General features: G+C 41.8%; 2 protein-coding genes across 3 annotated transcripts; one reads left to right on the top strand and one right to left on the bottom strand.

Annotated features, from left to right (window-relative positions):
- Positions 1–1,221: 1,221 nt before the first annotated feature.
- Positions 1,222–5,803, bottom strand: cep72 (centrosomal protein 72). 2 transcript variants are annotated; one of them, XM_072394377.1, is made up of 14 exons: positions 5,704–5,803; positions 5,339–5,466; positions 4,311–4,503; positions 4,115–4,223; positions 3,699–3,871; positions 3,561–3,619; positions 3,435–3,477; positions 2,794–2,994; positions 2,492–2,673; positions 2,305–2,398; positions 2,034–2,212; positions 1,830–1,956; positions 1,618–1,729; positions 1,222–1,468 (listed from the first exon to the last, which is right to left on the bottom strand). In XM_072394377.1, the coding sequence occupies exons 1-14, from the start codon at positions 5,777–5,779 to the stop codon at positions 1,402–1,404; spliced, it is 1,743 nt and encodes a 580-aa protein (XP_072250478.1). In that variant the 5' UTR covers positions 5,780–5,803; the 3' UTR covers positions 1,222–1,401. The 2 variants fall into 2 exon arrangements, with proteins under 2 accessions (XP_072250478.1, XP_072250477.1); XM_072394376.1 differs by having other exon boundaries at positions 3,561–3,612; positions 3,713–3,871; positions 5,704–5,784.
- A 4,877-nt stretch (positions 5,804–10,680) lies between these two features.
- On the top strand, positions 10,681–20,467 carry LOC140316519 (kinesin-like protein KIFC3). The gene is made up of 20 exons (XM_072394375.1): positions 10,681–11,074; positions 11,302–11,420; positions 11,644–11,740; positions 11,864–12,015; positions 12,143–12,395; positions 14,240–14,412; positions 14,618–14,683; positions 14,907–15,044; positions 15,138–15,335; positions 15,436–15,609; positions 16,118–16,265; positions 16,354–16,484; positions 16,573–16,684; positions 16,765–16,946; positions 17,036–17,140; positions 18,298–18,428; positions 18,527–18,647; positions 18,750–18,879; positions 19,047–19,276; positions 19,377–20,467. The coding sequence occupies exons 2-20, from the start codon at positions 11,322–11,324 to the stop codon at positions 19,500–19,502; spliced, it is 2,766 nt and encodes a 921-aa protein (XP_072250476.1). The 5' UTR covers positions 10,681–11,074; positions 11,302–11,321; the 3' UTR covers positions 19,503–20,467.
- The last annotated feature ends 765 nt before the right edge of the window (positions 20,468–21,232 follow it).

Here is a 21,232-nt window from a genome sequence, read left to right as displayed (position 1 = left end):
TGTGCCTGATGTGAGGACAGACTACTGGACAGATTTACAGTTTTCTTGCTAAAATAAATTAAAAAAAATTCCATGTAATGAAATGAAATCGTGGGATTATAAGAACTCTTGTATTGCCTGAAATCAATATGTATCAACTTGTACATGTACAAAGTGAGGTTTCCTCTAATGCTATTCCATTCGTTTGTACCTTTTCGTGTGTGTGGCACGGTCATCCACGGCAGACTTGGTTGACAAAAGCAGGGTTTTAATGTTTACTTACATACGACACCAGATAAAGGGAACTCTGCAAACACTACACTTTTGTAGAATATTTTTCCAAGGTGACTGTTCTGTGTTAAACACACTGCCTGTTGTAGCCTCAGCTGATGGAGAATCGTGCATCAAGTGCAAAACTAGCAGCTCTCAGTGTTCGTTTCTGTCTGCTGCAGTAGCTAGAGTATGTTTTCTGTGCTTAATGCCAAATACTGTGCACCTTTAATGTGGATGAACAACACTGTTGTTCATTTTTTTTGTTTTTCAAATAACCTTTAATGTACTATTGTGCCCCAGTGCATGCAGTGGCTTTTTTCTTTGTTCTTGTTCTCAAAACTTCTTTAAGTGTGTTCATGATTTATAGTGCATTACTGAAAATAAAATAAAATAATCATCCCAGAGCCTCTGCTGAGTGTCAAAAGTCAAACATGTCTTATATTCTTCTTTCAGGGGCACCGTGTAGCTTTAGCACCGACCGGTGACCTGTAACATTCAGATAAGCAAATAAGCTACATTCAGTTTTTTTAGCATACAAATTCAAAGCCGGTTAACCAAGTTATGTATCAGGGTTTGAAAGAGCAGAGTGTGTGTGTGTGTGTGTGTGTGTGTGAGCAGCTCTCCAGCCCTGAAGCTGACATATAAATAAAGTCACAGTGCAGCTGCAGTCTCGGTGCGTTCATTTCACTGCAGTGTACAAAGCAGATGGAGACGCAACTGACCTAAAAAAAAAAAAAAAGAAAAAAAAGAGAGAGACATAATGTTGCTAGAGCTCCAGGAAACACACTATGACTTTCTCATTTTCCTCCCTAAAATCCTTTGTTAACATAACAACTCTGACACTCGCTCATACACAAAGTTTCCTGAATTAATTACTTTTCCCTGTTACTGTTTACATCAAGAAGACACTCCGTGCATATTCTTTTAAAATAAGAAATGCTTCACCCAAAAAAAAAAAAAAAAAGGCACGCAAAATGTAAGCAATATCATTCATTATTATCAACATTGTACACTGTAGTGATATAAATAAAGTTTAAAAAAAATCTATTGAAAACCTCTCCAACTGCTGGACCTTGTGCTAATTAATTTGATGCTTGGCATAGTCTTGCTGGGAAATTGTCTCCCCTGTGTGCATCTCTTCACTCATATTTAGTCTTTATGTTCCCCACTTTCCTTCAGCTCGGCTAGCAAACGCTCGTTGGTGGCCACCAGGGACCTGCAGCACATAGACAGCACACACAAATCATGTAAACAACCAACATGCCGGCTGATTTAGATACAAGATTGCATCACTGTACCCACAGAGTGGGTGTGGAAAATGCATCAGATCCAAGAGTGAGTAGAGAGTCTGCAGTATTTTCTTGCCTGTGACTTTCTTGCAGCATATTTGAGAGTTCCTGGACCTTCTCAGCCTCTTGCACCTTCTTTCTCAGCCCCTCGATCTCTTTCTTCAGCTCCTCCACTTCTGTCTGAGCCTCTAAGGACCGCCAAATACAAAGGAGTGTAGTTAGTGGTTAAAACAGTGAGAGAGCAAGAATGTTCACTTCTACACATCTCCCAAAGGCAAGTTCACCCACCTCTGATCTGAGTAATGGGCGAGCTTTTCATCATAGACTTGAGATATTGACGTTCTAACTTGATGAGCTGTTTCTGCAGAGCAACGTTCTCTTCTAAGACAATCCTCAGCTGCTCATTTAGCTTGCCCTGTGTTAAAGTCAGTGATCAGAAGTAGCATGCTCTCCTAAAGCTAAACTCTGCTCCCGAGTCTTGAGTGAACTTACTGCTGCTTTGCGAGCTTCCTCTAGCTGAGCAGAGACATTCTGAGCTTCAGCTTTGTGTTCTTCCTCTCGTGCAATGGCTTGAAGGTTAAGAGCATCAACATCCCGTCTTAAGGTCCTGACCTCGGCCTCCCGACTGGAAATATCGCTCTCCATCATAGAGAGGATCTGAACTGCCTGAGCTACAGCCAAAAATGGAAGAGATGAGAAGCCATTCATCATCTCAGTATCTTGAAATCAGACACCACATTCCCCAAAACAAACTCCAACTCACACAGGAAGTTGTTGTTATGATGCAGAGACCTCTCGCCCCTCCAGTGTTTGTCCACTAGGTTCAGGAGCATCTCCAGGGGTTTCCTATAACCACCCTGAGAAGGAGATTCAGAGTAAGTTTGTATGAGACAGAACCTTAAATAAGTTCCTGATTAAGTGTAAAAATTGGGACTGAATTAAGCACCAACCTTTTTTTTCTTTTCGCCCTGCAGCTGCAGGCAGGTGCCCTCTTCTGTCCTGTTGAAGCTAGAGTAGGTGAGTCTTGCAGGATGTAAGATGGGGTTAGAGGGATCAGACAGATTCAAACCAGGGCGTAGTGGACTGGGAGGCCGGATATTAATAACTGAAGAGCCATGATGGTGACTTTGATCTGGAAAAAATATTGTGAACACACGTTCTCTTAGGTGCAATGAAGGTGAATTCTAGCATGTATGGATCAGCGTAAAAACCCGGACAAGGAGCTTGTTGAATACTGGGATTCAATTCTCACCAGGATTTGGAGTAAAATGTCCCTTGGCTACATGTCTGGTTTGTTTGGGGAGGTCCTTGTGCTTTTGTTTTCCAGTAACAGGTCTGTGTTTCTCTATATAAGGGCCAAAGGACACTTTCGGTCTTTCAGCCACTTTAGATGAGGGAGAGCTACTTCTATGAGGTGGTTCATTAAACTGCCACCCTTTGGACTCAGTGTTATCTGGAAAATGATAGATAACACAAAAGAGAACTGATAATAACTGACCTTTAAAAGAAATTGTTTTAAAAAAAATAAAAAGGACTTGGCTTCTGTCGCCCCCTAGTGGTATTCACTCACTGGAGTACAACACAGCCAAAACTATTTTGATTATATCCATTTTTGGCACCAAAATGTAATAAACACATTAAATACATATAAAAACCATTTTTGATAACCAATTTTTCTAATTTTTAATGCATTGTTGATGGATTGAGATTTTTACTGCAGAAGTAGAAAGAAAATTACCACTGAAACAATTCTTGCTCCTGTAATATCAGCTGTATAATATTCATAATAGAATAAAGCTCATATGAGCCGCGTCATCCCAACAAACCACTGACACACACACATTTATAACTCTACATGTCTAATGGACTCCAGAGAAAAGTGTGCACACTTACCATTTTTAGCGTGGGGATACCTGAGGATGGATTTGGCAGATTCCTACAAATCAAAGCACTGCTGCTTCAGTAATGTAAATGCACTACAAATAACAGTGTCAGACATGGACAGAAATAAAAACTCGCCTGTTTTGGAGTTGAACTCCTCCGTTCTGTATAATCTTCTGAATCTTTCTCTCTCGGTTCTGAAACAGAAAATAGATTCGAAAGCAGTTCGGAGAGAAAGAGAAACTCAGCTGGTTTGGTCTTGATTTCAGAACTAACTTGTGGACTTTGACATCTTTCCCGTTGCCTCCTTGTGATTAGTGTCAGAGATGGTTTCACTTTGACCGCCGGGATTTGTCGCAACAAAGTTCAACACAATATCCTGACTGTCAGTCGAGAGCGAAAGCCGTTTGGTCAAGCGGCCGACGAAAGCCAGCCTTTGATCGCTGCTTCTGGCAACCACAAGCAAGACAGCAAAGATGCAATATCACACATTTTACAGTTTTGCGCTATTTTTTCTAGCAGGTTTCTAAAGAACTGGTTTGAAATATTTGAGATGTACACATGTCATTTTATAAATACCAACTCATGTGTGGAAAAGGACACACACATTAGACCCCGGAGCTTCACTGGGTGCTTCCATCAAACAGAATGAGCTGAACTCATGTGAGTTGGGGGTTTCATGTTCAGTGTACCTTTGATCTTCAGCCAGATTCAGAGAGGAGGTCTTCTGCTGAGGAGGAAGGTCAGAGGAGAACTGCACTATGGCAGCTTTGCGCTCCGTGTCTCTGACTGAGCATCCATCTGAAAAGGAAAAAAAAAAAAAGAGCATTTATTTAATCTAAAAATCTGACGGGAGATGTACATGTGAGCACGACTTTCAGATCTTACCTAGTTTTCGCAGGCTGGGCATGGCGTGCACCACATAAGGGCGGTAGTGTGGGTAACTTTTGGTCAGAGGGTTGAGCCTGAGGTCTAGCTCTTTCAAAACTGGAAGCTCAAAGAGCACTTTCACCTCTTCAAGTGAAGGTATGCAGTTATAGTAAAGGATCAGCCTATCCAACATTTTCAAGTGTCGCACCCCCTGGAAAGAAACCATTTGCACTTTAAGTGGGAGTTGAGCAACATTTATCAAACAATCAGCCAAGTTAGACACACAGTTGAATCAAGCTATGGTTACAGCTCGATAAGATAATTTAACTGGACCGCTGTACTTTTAACCGTTGACACGAGCGGGACTCAAGCAACGGCGACACATGACGTTCTGCCACTTCTTACTTTCTCTGTGGGAGATCATTGTACATGTAAGTATAGCTGAACTCTCTGCATAGATGTCTTACAGTTATTTGAATGGTGATTTTCTCAGATGGCGCTACGTTATAAATTCATGCTTGCATGTTTTTATAAAGATATGCAAAAAGATGAAATACTGAGCCATGCACAGAGCAGTTACGCCCATTTAAGTGTGTATCCGATCGTATACATGCAGGAGTAATTTGATTATCTTGGTGCATTAGTTCAGTTTAGAGAAGCTGGAGTCTTTTAATCTGGTGCCATGTAAACATGCTTAAGGTCACAGCTTCTGAGACTAATTTAAGTGTGAAAAATCTATGATGGTTGAGTGTGTGAGTGAGACAAGGCTGTTATACACTGATATCATGAACTTCAAAAGATTAAGATGGACCAGATCAGGTCTGTGCTGACAGGACAACGACCTCTTTAAACGCCAAATGGGACAAGGGCCGCGATGTCAAAACAGCTACGTATAAACTGATGCCAGAGAAACATTTCCATTCAATGAAATGGCACCGCGGAAAAACAATTATACACTGACTGAGGTTGAAACAAACTGGAAATGAGGTGTTTTTTAAAAATACTTCACACAGGCACGTTTAAACACGATATACGGTGGAACAAACCTCCACAGAGACGAGCGCATTGTAGGAGAGATCCAGAGACTTCAGACGGACAAAGTTAGTCAAAGCGTTTCCCAAATGTCCTATCTTCTCCTCATACGTCCCCGGGAGGCTCAACGACCGGACGTCACCTGTTACAAAAGCATAAACTTGATTATTATGAATAATATGCTGTACTATTTGCCTCTGGTGCTTCGCTTTCGAGCAGGTGACAGTTGATGCTATGTCAGCTCTGGTTAGCTAACGCTGAGGCCTGAGAAAACCTAAATAGTTTTCGCTTATAAAAACTAAATGTAACCTCTTTATCCCTCACGTTTGCTGATAATTACTCCAATGCAACGTTGGTACTTAATGTGAGATAACCTTACCGAGACACGGATGTTTTAACTGTAATCTGTCACGTATCCATTGCTCTGTTAGTATTGTTAAACACTCCGCCGCCATACTTTTCGAACTTGTGATGCCTTCAGGTAATCTTGAAAAAAGTGAAATATCCTCTTTGATGGAGTAAAAAGGGTAACAGCAAGAGCGATAATGTAAAATCGATAACGAAAATGTAGATCACCAGTAGCATTATAATTCCCCATGAAAAATAAAAACGACAATACATACATCCAATTTTGATTTATTTACTTCTATGCCCCCCCCCCCCCCCCCCCCCCTTATTTTATTTTATTTTTTAAAGTGAGTTTAAGTTAGATCATTGGGGCCGTTGGTTTGGCTTGAGGTAATCATTCAGTCATTTAAAAATGTACAAAACATAATTTAAGAAAAACAAATTGTTTGGAGACTCCGAAACTTGTTTGAACCCTTTAATTTCACAAAGCCATCAACTTTCAGATTGTTGTGATATAGGCCTAATATGGACATTGTTTTTGAGCACAAGCTCACACAAATTCAGAAGGTCTAGAAGAATAATGATAATAACGATGATTAAGAAAAAAGAAAACAGACGTTAAAATTAGTCAAGTCAGACGTTGGCAAAATCTACAACTTAACGGTGATCATGAGTTTGCTCCGAAAGTTTTAGGAAACACGAGTAACTCCGAACGCCTCTTCCGGAGTCTGCGCATTGTCCACTTCTGCATATGTCACGTGTGAAAATAAACGTTCCTCTGTTCTTTCCTCAAGATTCTTGCTTTAAGCTTGATGTTGTGACCTCTATATGTATCGGTGAACCACTTCCAGACAGATACAACTCAAATAACTGACTGGATACACATTAACTTAAACTTTCTCTGATGCTTTAATAACAACGGTGTTTGTTGGGGTCGCAGATGTTTTCAGGCGTGTCACTTGTCCTCAGGATCAATGGCGTCCTCTGTAACAGAGTGGGTCACATCTTGGTCTAACATAATTTTGTCTGCTACAGCGCTCTACTCTTCATATAAACTGTTTAAGGTGGGTATTTTTTCAAGCCTAAAAGCCAAATGTTTTGAATCACTTATTGAGGGTCTGTTGCTTCTTTCTCGATAGTGACAACAAAGTGAATATCTGTAGTTCGGTTTAAATAAGCAGCTTAAAATGATCAGTATGTTTTAATTTAGTAATTATCTTTCTCTGTTAGGAGTTTTGAAACTAAATAATTTACTTGCTATCTGAACTGCGCATGCGCTCTCTTTGGCTGACGTCTGAATTTTGTAATAAACGTGTTGATTAAAGAATTGCCTGTATTAGACTTACTACGCTGTAATAAAGCTGCTTCCTCTGGATTCACATCTCTTGCAGGACCACAGGGGCCCCTCAGTCGGCTTTTTCTTGCTTGGGCTCTCTGCAACACTTAACATCTTCCATCCCTCCAGCTCACACCTCACCTCCCTTCAGAGAGAAGCAGAGTGGGCTGGTGAGGTCCTGGCTCCGGCGCTGGTCTCCTTCGACTTCCTGTGGCTCAGTCAAGACAACAACACGGCTCGTATTCTCCTGTGTGGCTCCTGTCTGCTGCTCGGACTCTCAGACTGGCTCTCAGAAGACACTCTTGCAGTCATGACTCGCTGCCTGGGTTTGTCGTCTCTGTCCTGTTGTCTGACGGTGTGTCTGTTTGCCGGAAATGCTTTAGGGGTCTCGGGCGGTGTGGCCCTGAGCCTTCCGTTACTTCTGGCACAGAAGGCTGGAACTAATGCTTTTGCTCCGCTCGATTCTCCAGCTGCTACAGACGAACTGATGAAGTGGCTTTTGGACGGGTCATTGACTATAGGCTGTTGGGCCTCGACACGAGCTCTCAGCAAGTTTCTGTTGGATGTGACTGATCGATGCAGCATGAACATTTAAATGTTTAACGATCTGTATGGTTACGCCGGTTATCCGTGTAGTACTGGCTATTAAACCTGATCAAGTGACAGTTTGGACACATGAGTAAAATGAATGGGCCTGTGTGAATTATTAAAGATGTCACCCAACTTTAACTTCTCAAAGGCCAAAGATTTTCCACTTTTCTTCTTTTTTTTTGTTCTTGTACATCGCATATGTTGGAGTGAGTTGAGTTTATAGGTGCACTGATTGATTGAAATGTGCTAATGTGAATTAAGATAAGTATATAAGACAAAAACAGAGTTTGTACAACTCTAACAGGCTTGAAAGTCGATGTTTGGTGGAAGCACCTTTTTTTTTCTTCAACACAGTCTGAACCCTCTGAGACAAGCTTACTTTTGATGTCTTTAAGTAGTAGTTCTCCAGGCTTCTTGAAGGATATTTCAAAGCTCTTCTGTGGATGTCGGCTGTCTTTTGTTTCTGTTCTCTGTCAAGATGATCCCACACTTCTTCAATAATGATGAGCTCTGGGGAGGATTCATCCCTCCATAAGACCTGTTGCCTCTAATTTTCAGTCTGCTTCTTGTGTCATTTGGCAAACCTCAGCCTTTTCTTCCTGTTTCCCTTCCTCCATGACAGCCACCCTGTTATGGAGGTTGCTTCTGATGAGGCTTCAGTGAACAGTAGATGGACGAACTGAAGGGTCAGATGCGTCTCTTGGGTCCCGTGTCGTTTTCCTATTTTTTTTCGGCTAATAGCTTAAAATACTATTCTATTTTTGTTAAACTGTGTTATCTTTGGATTTTTTTTTTAGATGCAGCTAAAGAAATGGGAACAAACCATTCTGTTGCTGGTAACAAAGTACCTAAAGGTACAATTTAAAAACTGGGTCTTTGCTAAGTTTTCTGTTATGTGTGGGCACAACACTAGTTAATCATCCTTTTTTTCTGCTTGAAGGATTCATCCGTCAGTTTTAAGTGGCTTAGCAAACAAATAAATTACTAAAATCACACGTTTCTCTGAAAGTGGTCAGGTAGACAGAGTGGATTTAAGATAAGTCAAAAATGTCCAAAGAAAGATTGAAAGACCTTCAGAAAGCCTGGAGAACTACTGATCAAGACCACTGTAAGGTGTTACTAGGAAATCTGTCTTGTTGGAAGCAAAATGTATAGAAATGAAGAGTGGTTTAAGACTTCTGCACTTTTTTCTTTTGGTCTTTTTTGTGTGTATATACCAACTCGCCCACTGGTGGGTGGTTGCCCTTTTTTTTTTTTTGAGCTCTGCTCCTTTACAAGAGACTTGAGAGCTTCAGGGTTTTCACTTCCTTCACTTCACTTCCCATATCTTTTCAGCTTCCCCCTTCAGTCCTTGGTGTTTTTCGTGTGTCCTCCATCTTGATGTTGTTGACAACTGGGACTGCTACATCAAACACTCCTGCCTTCTTTTGTCATTCATATTGGTTGTTGGCTGCCTTTTATGCGCACACATGTGGCTAAAAGGGAAAAATTAAGTCAAACTGCTGGCATGCTCATTGTTTTACTAAACTTTTAAGAAACGAGAAAGTCATCTTGAGAGTGCGTCCTACATCAAGGCAAATTGAGCTGGTTCACAGTTTCAGAAACATCGTCTGGATCCTCTTTGTCCATCTCCCCTGCAAAGTTTCATGAATGTTGCTTCCGTGTTGAAAAAGGCACACAACAAATATGAGTGTTCAGTAAGCTTTAGCTGTGTCTATGAACAAGAACGACAGAGTTTTGTGCCACAAAAATTCAATTTTGTGTGTTTTCATTGGATTTTGCGGCAAAACCGAGACCTCGGCTGAACTCTGTACGAGCTTCACTTGGTTAAAAACACAAGATTTCACTAAACAGATACACAGCTGAAAGTCAATATTGGCGTTTCTCATTACAACAAAAGCTTTTTTTTCCTCATTTTGTGCTTACACTCTAAGTGCCTTGTATAAGTTCATCACATTTTGCAATATTACTCTGGGAAAAATGCCTTGTGAGTATTCTATTTTTGTTTGTAGTCGTGTCAGTGGATGTTTCATCTAGTTGTTGACACCTTGTACACGTCTCCCTGAAAACTGTTTTTAGTGCTGTAGATTCAGACCCCCCCCCCCCCCCCCACACACACACACACACACACACATACACACACACACACACACACACACCCTGCTTTGGAGTCTAGAAAATATTCGTTCCGCAACCTCAGCAGTATCACTGTCAGAATAACTGCAGTGGTCAGAGCTCTTGGCCCAGTTTTTTACCCCATCATCACTGTTTGATACTCATCAATGGCCTTTTTTTGGGACTTTTCTGGTTTGTAGCAGCTCTTCCGATGAATGAAATTACCTCAACGGTTCGACTCATTATCATTCAGATAAGATTTTTTTTGTTTTCGTTTATCCGCTCCGGTGTCCTCGCAGCACACTGATGCTCTTTACAGAGATTTTTAGTGAATGCTGCAGGTTGTCTCAGGATTTCAGGGGTGTGAGCAGCAGCCTCGGCTGCTTTACTGCAGTCTTTGGGAAAGTTTGGCAAACTTCACGACTCTGATGTTAACGGTGAAATTACGTATTAAGTAATTTAGGGGGCATGTGTGAGTTTGTAATATTACATGATCTTTCTTTCTTTCTTTCTTTCTTTTTCTTTCTTTCTTTTTCTTTCTTTCTTTCTTTCTTTCTTTCTTTCTTTCTTTCTTTCTTTCTTTCTTTCTTTCTTTCTTTCTTTCTTTCTTTCTTTCTTTCTTTCTTTCTTTCTTTCTTTCTTTCTTTCTTTCTTTCTTTCTTTCTTTCTTTCTTTCTTTCTTTCTTTCTTTCTTTCTTTCTTTCTTTCTTTCTTTCTTTCTTTCTTTCTTTCTGACTGTGTAAAGTTTGAAATCTTATCAGGCTATTTCATTGTTATTTGTTGCTAAAAATGCTAATATTTCCTATGAGGAACAATGTCAATACCATCTGCAGCTTGAATAAATAGAAACAAATGCTAAACAAAATAAAACCTTTTATCTTACTTGTTTCTTTGCATTGTATTCCTGAGATCTTTCTTGTATTGTTCATCTGCTTAATATCAAAATGTTTTGCTTTGTTTTAAATTTCAGATTTTAAACCCCCCAAACTCGGTCTTCCTTCTCCACCTCTCCCTCTTTCCACTGGTTCTGGCATTAGCCTCCTCACCTCCATCAGTCTCCATATCTGCCTGCATCTGTCACTTCACCACTGCAGCGGATCAGGAAACCGCACTGAGCATGCTCACTGCAGATGCAGCCTGTAGATGGAGAAAAGTGGAGAGGAGGAGGAGGAGGAGTAGGAGAAAGGGGAGGAGAACGGATGAGAAGGTGCCACAAAGGAGCTGCACACAGCACAGGGATGCTGTTGCAGCTCAGAGAAAGAGGGATGCTTGGGAAGACTTGGGCTGCAGCGTGACAGCGGAATACAAATGGCTGGAATGAGACACTGTCATCACCAAAGAGAAGAAAACATTTGATGAGGTAAAGAAGAGAAGGAATTTAGCGTGACGGAATGGAGGGACTGAAAATAGAAAAGGTGCTTAATCTCGGGGGATAACCGGCTGTCAAGGCAAATTTTCTCATCACACATCCTTGATAACAAGTGTATCTTTTTGGTAGAATAGTATCAGGGAAAGAAGTACAATTGATATGCTTTCCTCACCCATTTTAAAGGTGTGTGCGATCATGAGGTCATTTGTCATTGACAGGGCTCTTGGATGGCGTGAAGATGTATGCCTTCTACTCCCTTTTAGTCTACATCTTCTACACTGTCTTTAAGAAGGAGGAGGAGGAAGCCTTGGAGGGGGCAAGTGGAGCTTCCCCAGATGTATGTCTAGCCATATCATGTCAAGCCTCAGGGATCCTCTGTCCATTTGATTTATTTTTTTATTTTTTTGCTATTGGAAATATGCATTCAGTTATAGGTTTCCCATACTGTCTTTCATTGCATTGTATTTGTGCAGATCTATGATTTGAATGTGTGTATGTGGGTGTGTGTGTGTGTGTGTGTGTTGCTGTCTGACCCTTGTATATGATGATGCTGTGCTCAGGAGCCTGGATCTGTTTCCATGGAAACAAGGAGCAAGAGGAGAGATGGCCACACCCCCAGAATGGGAAAAAAAGCTTGTGCTCGCTTTAGTGAATCAAGTAAGTCAATAGAACAAGTGTATGGCAGGGGGGTGATATATGTGTTATATAAATAGTTTCTAATCATTTATTGAATATTTGGCACATAGTCTTTTACTCTTTTGTTCATGCGACGTTATTCAGGCAGTAGCAGTGACAGTGATGAGCTGAGTGATGATGATGAGGATGATGCTTCAGACATCCCAGCATGCACTCCTCTCGCTGCCTTTTTGACTTTCAAGCAAGAGGCTGAAAAGAGGAGAGCCTCCCAAGCTCATGTGGAAACGACAGCAAAGGTAACCAAAGTGTGTCACCTCCTCCGCACTGCCCACCTGATGCAGCAGAGCAACATAAATTTCAGCTCCACAAATAGGCATTTGGCACTGATATTAAACTTTCTGCGTGTGCTTGTGTACCGCACAGTTGGCAGAGTCTCCTCTGGTGGCAGTGATGTCCCACTTGCTGAGTTTTCTGGAGCAGTACTCCCACTTCCAGCAGCTGCAGCAGCAAGCCGACCAGTACCGGGTCCAGTTGAAGAGGCATCGCGTCCAGCACCGACGTCAGATGAAGGCCCTGCGGGCCTCCTATCGCCAGCACCTCCGGGACAAGAACAGCATCATAAGCAGTCTAGAGGAGGCCATCAGCCAGCAACAGAGCCCCAGCCCACTGAGTGAGGGTGAGCAGCAGGAGGAGGTGTGATGATGGGGGAAGGGGGGCAAAGGTGCAAGAGGGATGGGTTTCCATTCCCATGCTGTGTCTATAATGAAAAACCGACAATTAAAGATCACAAGGCTTCTTCTGGCGTGAAAAGAAGCCGAATATTGCACGTAGGACTAAATGTAGATTTATGATATGAGACTTTATAGGAAGATAAGAAAAGAAAGCCACTCTCTCATACATGTTACAGCAGGTGAACTCCACAAGCTCACGTAATCAACATGAGAAAGGTTTGTGCTCTCACTCACAGTCGTGGAAGGTCCAGAAATGTTCCAGCACTATCTAAAACCTGAACTAAACGGAGGAGAACAATCTGTAGTGAAGGAGGAGTACTGGGGCGACCCCAAAGGTTTGAATAGTTCCATCTCTTTGAGGACAGATTGAGTCATCAGCAGCAGAACAAACTGATTTGATTTATAGGGTGTTTGTGTGCTTTGCCGTCAGTGATGTCACAGAGACCAGACAGACCCTGTGCAGCTGCCTTGGCCCTTAGAGCTTTAGATGTGTGTATCTGTGGTGTTTCAGATTTAACCCGATAGTTCCTTCACCTCAGAGCAGAACCCACCGGCAGCACTGTAGCATCACTCACTGTTGTGCAGCCTGTTTACAGGTGCCATGAAACCATAGGCAGATCCCTGAACGTATGATGACTGATGATTCCACAGGGAAATATGTCAATATGTATGATCTCGTGTATATGAATACCCAGTTCAGGTCAAAGACATTTCCATTTGTGAGATCATTTAAGCAGAAGATCTCTGCTTAAATGTTGCATGACTGCATGACTCACATTATTTGCTGGGTAAGGATACATAAGCGTGTGAGGAGAGGCTTCAGTATGTGGGTAGCGACTCTGTGACTCTCTGATATGAATAAAACATAGTCTGTTAGTGCTGTTTTATGTGTTGCAAATGCACTTACAAGGTCTGGCACATGCTGGTCAGCACGTGTAAACGTGTTGGACTAAAAATAGCCGGGGGTCCTTGTCCCAGTGTTACTGAGCTGTTTGGTTTGTTTGCTAGCTGTAATGCAAAATGAAGGACTGAGTGATACTGAGCATCATGAGTGATGCAGTGTGTCAGTCACTTTCCTACTTGGCTGTGATGAATGGTTTTGTGCAACATTTTTATCTTTTTTAGCTGAAAGAAAAAGTTTTTCTTGCATTGCTGATGTCTGAAAATTTTCAGTGCTATTTCAGTGTTTCCGCAGAGGGATGATGCATAGCTGCCTGCTCTCCATTTTTTTTCCTTTCTGGCATCACCACCTCTCCACGCAGCACTGTGAGACCGCAAACCTGACACGCTGTGTTGATAAATTTAGTCCCGCGATGAATATCAGAGGTGACAGAGCTTGGTAAATCATTGAGGGGGAGGAAAATGTTCTTTATTGTCGAAAATGGAGGTTTTAGAAGGTTGTTCCACCTTGTATATGTGAATCAGGGTTTTGCATTTGATGAGCTGCAGGAATCCTATTGAGGTCTTTAAATGCAGGAGCAATAATGTTAACCTAATTGCAGTATGCAGTGACTACATGGTCTACATGTTATTATTTATGTAAGAGCTTGACAGTACGTGCATATCTAATTATCAATAATATTACACTCACAAGTGTTCTGTGGAAAATGCTCTTAAATGAAACGGTTAGATATGGTTCAAAAGAAGTTCAAATGATATAGATGGAATGGAATGTAACTATGATTGCCCGAATATGAACGTGGTTGCAGAGATGACTGAATATGTTTGAGGTATTATCATAACAGTATCCAGGGTGTTAGAAAAGAGGTTCTTTTTTCTTGTCCCTCAGGTGAGTCTAGCAGTGATGGAGGGCCACAAGCTGGGATTCACAGGCTGGTGGAGTCTCTGTATGGCCTGCAGGGTGAGAGGAGTAAACTGAGAGGAGAACTCCGTCTGCTGCACTCACAGCTGGAGCAGAAAGAAAGAGACAGACACTCACGTATACAAGCCTTTCAACTGCAAGTAGGTTGCTGTGTGGTCTATCCAACACTGCCATTTTGGCTAAAGCTCTCTTTTAAAAAAGAAAATGTATCTCGGATTCCTCTTTGTTTGAAAAAAATGTTACAAAGATTCCCATGAATCTTCAGATAATTGTAGGTGGGAGCCGTACGTGTTTATATTGTAAAAAATCTTCAGCCAGATGTTTAACTTCTCCAATTCCTCACAGATTGATGAGCTGAAGAGCTGCATAGAAGAGCGTGAAGAGGAGCTGTCAAGGCTGAAGACAGCCACTGTGAGTCATGCAAGCTATTGAGTTCACCATTTGTCAAGTGTCTTCCTGCCATCAGTTAATCTGCCACACGACTAGATTAAAAATAGAGCTGTAAATGCCAAGAAGTGCTCAGCTAGTCATGTACAACACCTTAAATATAATGTGATGGTGAAACACGTCATTATGTTTTCAATTTTACTCTTAATGTCTTGCTATACCTCAGCCTTATGCTTAATTTCCTCAGGGGGCCACAGACTCAGAGAAACGGGTGCTGTGTTTGTCAGCAGAGAACGAGAGCCTGAAGCAGAACCTGAGCGTTACACAAGGCCTCCTGCAGCAGCTCTCAGCCATCCCGTCCCAGTCCAGCACCATGCTCATCAAGGTGAGAGGCATCAGCGCAGCTCAGAGCTCACTGGTGTACTATTCCGCCAAACATCAGAGTATACCTGCAATTTACTTTTATTTGACATGGTAGGAGAATGAGAATCTCCGTAGCAGAGTGCAGCAGCTGGAGATCTCCCTTCAACAGCGTGCTGAGCAGCTTTCACAGCTGGAGCGAAGGAGTGAACAAAGTGAGTGGAGGAGAGGAGAGGAGCTGAGGAAACGCGAGGACAGAGTGAGGGAACTGCAGCTGGAGCTGGATAGAGAGAGAGGCAAGGAGCCAGTTGTTAAGGTAAATCACCTATATTTTCATTTATATGAATATTGACCCATTTCTTTTTATACTTTCAAAGAAGAAAACTCCAATTAGATTTTGATCTGTTGTCTGCCAGTATGTCACCCAGACTCTGGAGGTGGAATCACCTGCAACAATAAAGCAGCTGACTAAAGCCAGACAGAGGAATGAGGTGTTGTCTGAGAGGCTGTCCAATCAGAATGAGCGGTGCAAACATCTGGAGGAACAGATCAGGAAGTCGGATGAACACAGCTGTAATCTGCAGCACAAGGTAATAAAAGGAGGCAATGAGACTCATTTTAGCACAAAAATGTATCTTTCAATGTGCTTTCAAGTACACATACATATGAACTACTAATTATAATTGTATGATATATGAACTGTGTTTTTAAATGTTTTAAAAACAGGGTTACATGCTACAGAAAGGTGCACACAAATGAAATATAATCTAATCTGGGCTTTTGTCAGCAAGGCTAAATATCCATCAGGACAAACATTACTGTGGACTGCCTGCCACCAGCAATCAAATATATGGAGACAATTTCCTGATGCTCCTACTTATTGGGAATAAAAATAGATAGAATTGGCAAGTGGAGATGGGTAAACAAAGATCACTCTCCTCAGAGAACAAATTGTCAAAGGAGGAAAATGAAAAGCAAAGGGAGGATGTTTCCACCTGGGGGACCAGAAATTCTAACTCTGAATTAGTTTGATTGACAGATTAACTAATTACAGAGCTGAACCTGCACAGGCCTTGAACCTGCAAACACCTTTTACAGATTGCAGCATATGAGCGAGAAATCAGCAAACTGAGAGAGGAACTGTTGAAGGAGATCAGCCACTTGGAGGAGAGGAAGGAGGAGGCGGTAAAGGCTGCTGCCAGCTGCTCAGCCGAACACTTTCAGAACCTGCAGGACCAATTCTTCAGTGAGTTACTGAACCTCCAGGGGAGGAAACCAAGACATTTAACAGAATTAGAATGTGTTTCTTCATAGGTTTTTTTTCTCTTTGTCAGCCTTGCAGAAGCGCCTGACAGCACTTCCACCAACTTTACGCTCCATGAAGACAGACTACACCAGTCTGAGGAGCCAGGTTCGAAATTTCTCAGAGTTTTATGGAGCAGCTATCAATGAAGCAAAAAAACAGGTATGCAGTCTTACAAGTGCTTAAACTTGGATTTGATTGAAAGAGACACTGGACCAACTTAATTTTTGCTGCATTCTGCCTTTTGAAGATTTCAGCAGCTATCAGTGAGATGTCAGAAGCCAACAAAGATCTTCTGGAGAAATACAGGAAGGAGGTTGCACTACGCAGGAAGTATCACGAGCAGCTGGTGGAGCTTAAAGGTATTAAGACCGAAAACAATAAAGTGTTCTGCAGAAAGCGAAATCTGCCACTGACTGAGTCGTCTGACTGTCTTTTTAAGGTAACATTCGTGTGCTGTGTCGCGTGAAGCCCGTGCTGAAAGAGGACCAACATGAGGAGGGCCGGTCTGTGGTTGTGACGACAGACCCCAACAACGAGTCCTCCCTGAATGTGCTGAGCAAAGGAAAGGGTCGCATCTTTGAGCTGGACAAGGTCTTCCACCCACAGGCCACGCAGGAAGAGGTAGTGAAAAGGAGTATGTGAATGCATAAAATAAGTTATTATGACAAGACCTGTAACCCTTCGTCTAACCTTTGATTTGGTGTGAGCAGGTCTTTCAGGAGATTGAACCTCTTGTAATATCCTGCATTGATGGCTACCATGTCTGCATCTTTGCATATGGACAGACAGGCTCTGGAAAGACATATACGATGGAGGTACGCCACTGTCTACTTCTGTCTACTTCTGTTTACTGTAGTATATAAAATATATACCACATTATATATACTACATTGATGGAGACTGATCAACAGCACAAGAATACACTTGGCCAAGTGTCCAGGAAGTGTAGTTTATTTCCTTTTCACTGCTTCTCAGATATTATCAAAAATGGTCAAGATGAAACTTAAAGAAAAAACAACAACTTCAAAATAAGATCCTTGAAGACCGCTCAGCCTTCCTCATCACAGAGGATTTAAGTCAACACTTTCAAAAGCGGTTTGACTCATTTTAGCAGGTAAACCTGCCCGTGGTTGTAGATCTCTGATGGTTACCTAACAACAAATTGGGAATATAAAAAATCGTCACCTAAAACGACATATGTATCGTTTATCTTTCTTTCTTTTTTTAAAAAATATTCATAAACATGAGGGCAAAGTCCGTCATTTAAATAAAAGCTGAAGCTTTAACCTCTCAAAAGGTTTTTACTTTATGTTTCTTGTTTCTTTTGGGGGTGAGAAATAAAGAAGATTCAGAGAACGGTTTTATGTTTTCCAGAAAACCTTCATGTTTCAGAAGGCTGTGTTGTACATAGTCTAAATGGGTTAAAACCCTGTCACGGTACAGGGGATATTGATAGACTGCATACAGTCTATAAAGACAGCAGCTCGTAGATTCATTTATGCTATATAAAGAGCATTCACCTCTTTTGACATGATGCTGCCACCACCGTACTTCATTATAGGGATGGTGCTCATACGTGGATGTGAGGTGTTGGGCTTCTGCCACACGATGGCCAAAAAGTTCACTTTTATTCTCATTTGCTCGTGTGCCTTCTTCCTCACGTGTAAGTTGCTTTGGATAAGAGCACTTTATAAATGAAAATAACATTATGCTAAAGTGTGCGTGAGGTAAGGTAAAAACAAATATTTTCCAGTGTCAAAATGCAGAGTGTGTGACATTATTACACTCCAACCTGAACATTCAGTGAAAAAAAAAACAAAAAAAAACATTAGATATCAGTATATACCAATTCAGTTAGTAAAAGTCTAGCGTTCCCTTATCTGTTTTTGTGTGCTGTTTCTGCTGTAAAGTATCCCTGAGGTGGGAGTTGAAAGGGTTTGACCTGGTAACCTAGAAAACCATTTATTTCCAGGGCAGTGTGGAAAACCCAGGAATTAACCAGCGAGCTCTGAAACATCTCTTCAGTGAGATTGAGGAGAGGAAGGACATGTGGTCTTACACCGTCACGGTCAGCTCTGTGGAGATCTATAATGAGGTGCTGAGGTACAGTTTGCTGTTTCTTGCTTTTTGGCACCATTTAAACCCAATAGGACCTAATTGACTGTTTTTAGATGGTGGTAGCCTTGTTCTGGTTTTTTTAGAGACCTGCTGAGTAAGGATGGAGAGAAACTGGACATAAAGATCAACCCAGATGGAACAGGGCAGCTGCATGTTCCAGGACTCAGGGTGATAGAAGTTAAGAGCTTTCAGCACATCAAGAAGGTACCAGATGTTTGCCACCTGTCCTAATGACCGTTCACTAGTATGGAAAAAGAATAGAACATCATGCTGATGCTGATCTTTTTTGTGTGTGTGTTTATGAAGATTTTAGCCACAGCCAGAAGGAACAGGATCACCTTTGGAACTCAGATGAACCAGCACAGCTCGCGCTCTCATGCTCTGCTGTGTATCACTGTTCAGGGCACTGACCTCGCCAGTGGCTCCAAAACCACAGGTCGGCCATGCAACCATTTTGTCCTTACAGAGGGAAAGTGTCTGAGGGAAGGCTACAAACTTGTCATTCATATCTCTCCCCAAAGGTTTCAATAGGAAATGTTGACAGCAAGAGAGGAGGAGTGTATAACTGATCATGACTGCGTCATTTCACTCTTGCATCTGCAGGAAAATTGAACCTGGTGGACCTGGCAGGCTCAGAAAGGGTCTGGAAGTCTGGAGCAGAGGGAGAGAGGCTGAAAGAGGCCCAGAACATTAACCGCTCCTTGCTGGCACTGGGAGACGTCATTCAGGCTCTTCGGGCTCGGCAGACTCACATCCCCTTCAGGAACTCCCGCCTCACGTACCTATTACAAGACTCCCTAGGTAAAGGCAGCAAGACTGCCATGGTGGTGCAGGTAAGATTTCTCCTCCAGTCCTAATTAGCACTACTACTACACCACACTAAATCCCAATCCTTATACTGAGCCTAATTTGGTTCCATTTGTTCCAATAAAGGTGTCTGCACTGGAAAGTAATGTGGGAGAGACATTATGCTCTCTGACGTTTGCACAGAGGGTGTGCAAGGTGGAACTGGGTCCTGCAGCCAGGAAGATTGAATCCGGAGGACCACAGTGTGACTGACGGCTTTGAATCACCACGAAATGAATCAGATTATCATCCACCCTACCGGCCAATTGTAACACTAACGTATAATAAAGACTGGCAACAATCCTGATCAAGGGCTAAATCTGCAGTTGAGGTCAAGTACAGATCCTCTTCGCCATTTTCTGCTTCTGTTAGGCGATGACAGTTTACCGTTAGATAATCTGCATGCAGGAGTATTTATTCTTCCACTCTGAGAGCCAACACATCCTCTGACTCCCAATAACGTAAGACTTGAGGCTTCTTTGAATTGCTGTATCTCATTTTGATTTTGATAAGATAAATCGAGGTCACGTCACATCCTCAGCGACCGTCACAGTGCTCAGAGCTGGTCAAACATGGCTTCCACAGGCACAATATCAGCCCTTCAGTTTATGCAGTATTACTCATCCTGCTATAAATGCTTGTAGTTTGTGAGCTTCATTGCCAGTGTGTTATATATTTGAAGGTTGTCGTGTGTAGGAGTAGCAAAAGTGTGGGCTGCTTATCATGGTAACATCCATGTCAGATATTTGTAGTTTTTGTGATTTTCAAACGAGCAGCAACTGAATGCTCAGTATCTCTTTAGAGCTCAGATCATTTGCCTTTTGAGAAGAGGGAAACCGTTGTTGGGGAGCAGGTGGCCTTGCATGTAATGAAAAGTGCAATAATCTCCTTCTGAAGGAAACAGTTTGGGCCTATGTGGAGAGAAGATGCACTTTATGGTGGAAGAGCATTTCTGTTCAACGCTTGCAATAGATATCACTTGTGAATGTCATACCAAATACAGCTTACTGTTCATATTCGTTCTTCAACTCATCACCCATTGAATCAAAACTAGCTTTTGATTCTAATGTAGCAAGACATTGATGTTGCAGTAACTACCATTGAGTGCTTAGGGGGTCACTAAATGATAGAAAGTGAATCTTCAGGTAATTTTTCCGAATAAATATGTATTAAAAGTGGCTGATTTTGCCTCATTGGGTGCTCAGTGACAAAAACTCATGATATCCATGGTTCAAATCCAGCAGATGGCAACCTGATTCCGATGCATACATTCATTAAAATATAATGCTCATTAATGAGTTATAAAGAATCCATCAAAAACCTGCTCGTTCAGTATACTGAACATTTTTCAGGCTATTTGCATCGTTTAACGTGAATCTGACCAACAGAAGCAGATCGCAGCACAGATTTTAACGGAAGGCACTAGGAATAACAGGTTTTTCTTATCCTGATGCATCCATCATTCTGCGCTAAAGGTAAATCTGGATTCAGACCACATAACCTTTTCCCGTTGCTCCAGAGTAAAATCTTTAAGCTCCACAACAAACTGAAGCTTTTTTTTCTATTAGCCTCACTGATATGTAGTCTTAAGGCTATGCAGCTGTGTACTTTCAATACCTTGAGTTCTTTTGTTTTTTTGCCTTGATTTCTACTGCTGATTTTCTTCATTTAGATTTAACAACATGTTTAAGTGATCTTCAATCAGGATCCTCCCACATTCTCTTCAGACTACATTTTTTCCTTTAAAATGATGGTTTACCACTTTCCTCCTAGGTTGGACAAACACGGGATGTGCCTTTTGACATGATTGTTTAAGGAATGAGAAAATCCTCTCAGCAACAGTTAGGGTTAAATAACTTGTCAATCACTGCAGTACTTTTCCAATAGGAGGGTCTTCTCTATTTGTTTAGTCAAATTCAAATGGTGACTTTTTTTTTGTCCAG

Source organism: Leuresthes tenuis, unplaced genomic scaffold (assembly GCF_036924035.1).
Source record: "Leuresthes tenuis unplaced genomic scaffold, fLeuTen1.0.hap1 SCAF_10, whole genome shotgun sequence".
NCBI lineage: Eukaryota > Metazoa > Chordata > Actinopteri > Atheriniformes > Atherinopsidae > Leuresthes > Leuresthes tenuis.
The sequence above is the reverse complement of the archived record's forward strand: the minus strand, read 5'-3'. Positions and strand labels throughout refer to the sequence as shown.

Coding starts and splice junctions, on each gene's coding strand:
- cep72 (XM_072394377.1), bottom strand. CDS start 5,779: ATGGCGGCGGAGTGTTTAACAATACTAACAGAGCAATGGATACGTGAC. Junction 2,213..2,304: donor TCATAACAACAACTTCCTGT/GTGAGTTGGAGT, acceptor TTTTGGCTGTAG/CTCAGGCAGTTCAGATCCTC. Junction 1,469..1,617: donor ATGCTGCAAGAAAGTCACAG/GCAAGAAAATAC, acceptor TATGTGCTGCAG/GTCCCTGGTGGCCACCAACG.
- LOC140316519 (XM_072394375.1), top strand. CDS start 11,322: ATGTATGCCTTCTACTCCCTTTTAGTCTACATCTTCTACACTGTCTTT. Junction 16,266..16,353: donor CCTGCAGGACCAATTCTTCA/GTGAGTTACTGA, acceptor TCTCTTTGTCAG/CCTTGCAGAAGCGCCTGACA. Junction 16,947..17,035: donor CACAGGCCACGCAGGAAGAG/GTAGTGAAAAGG, acceptor TGGTGTGAGCAG/GTCTTTCAGGAGATTGAACC.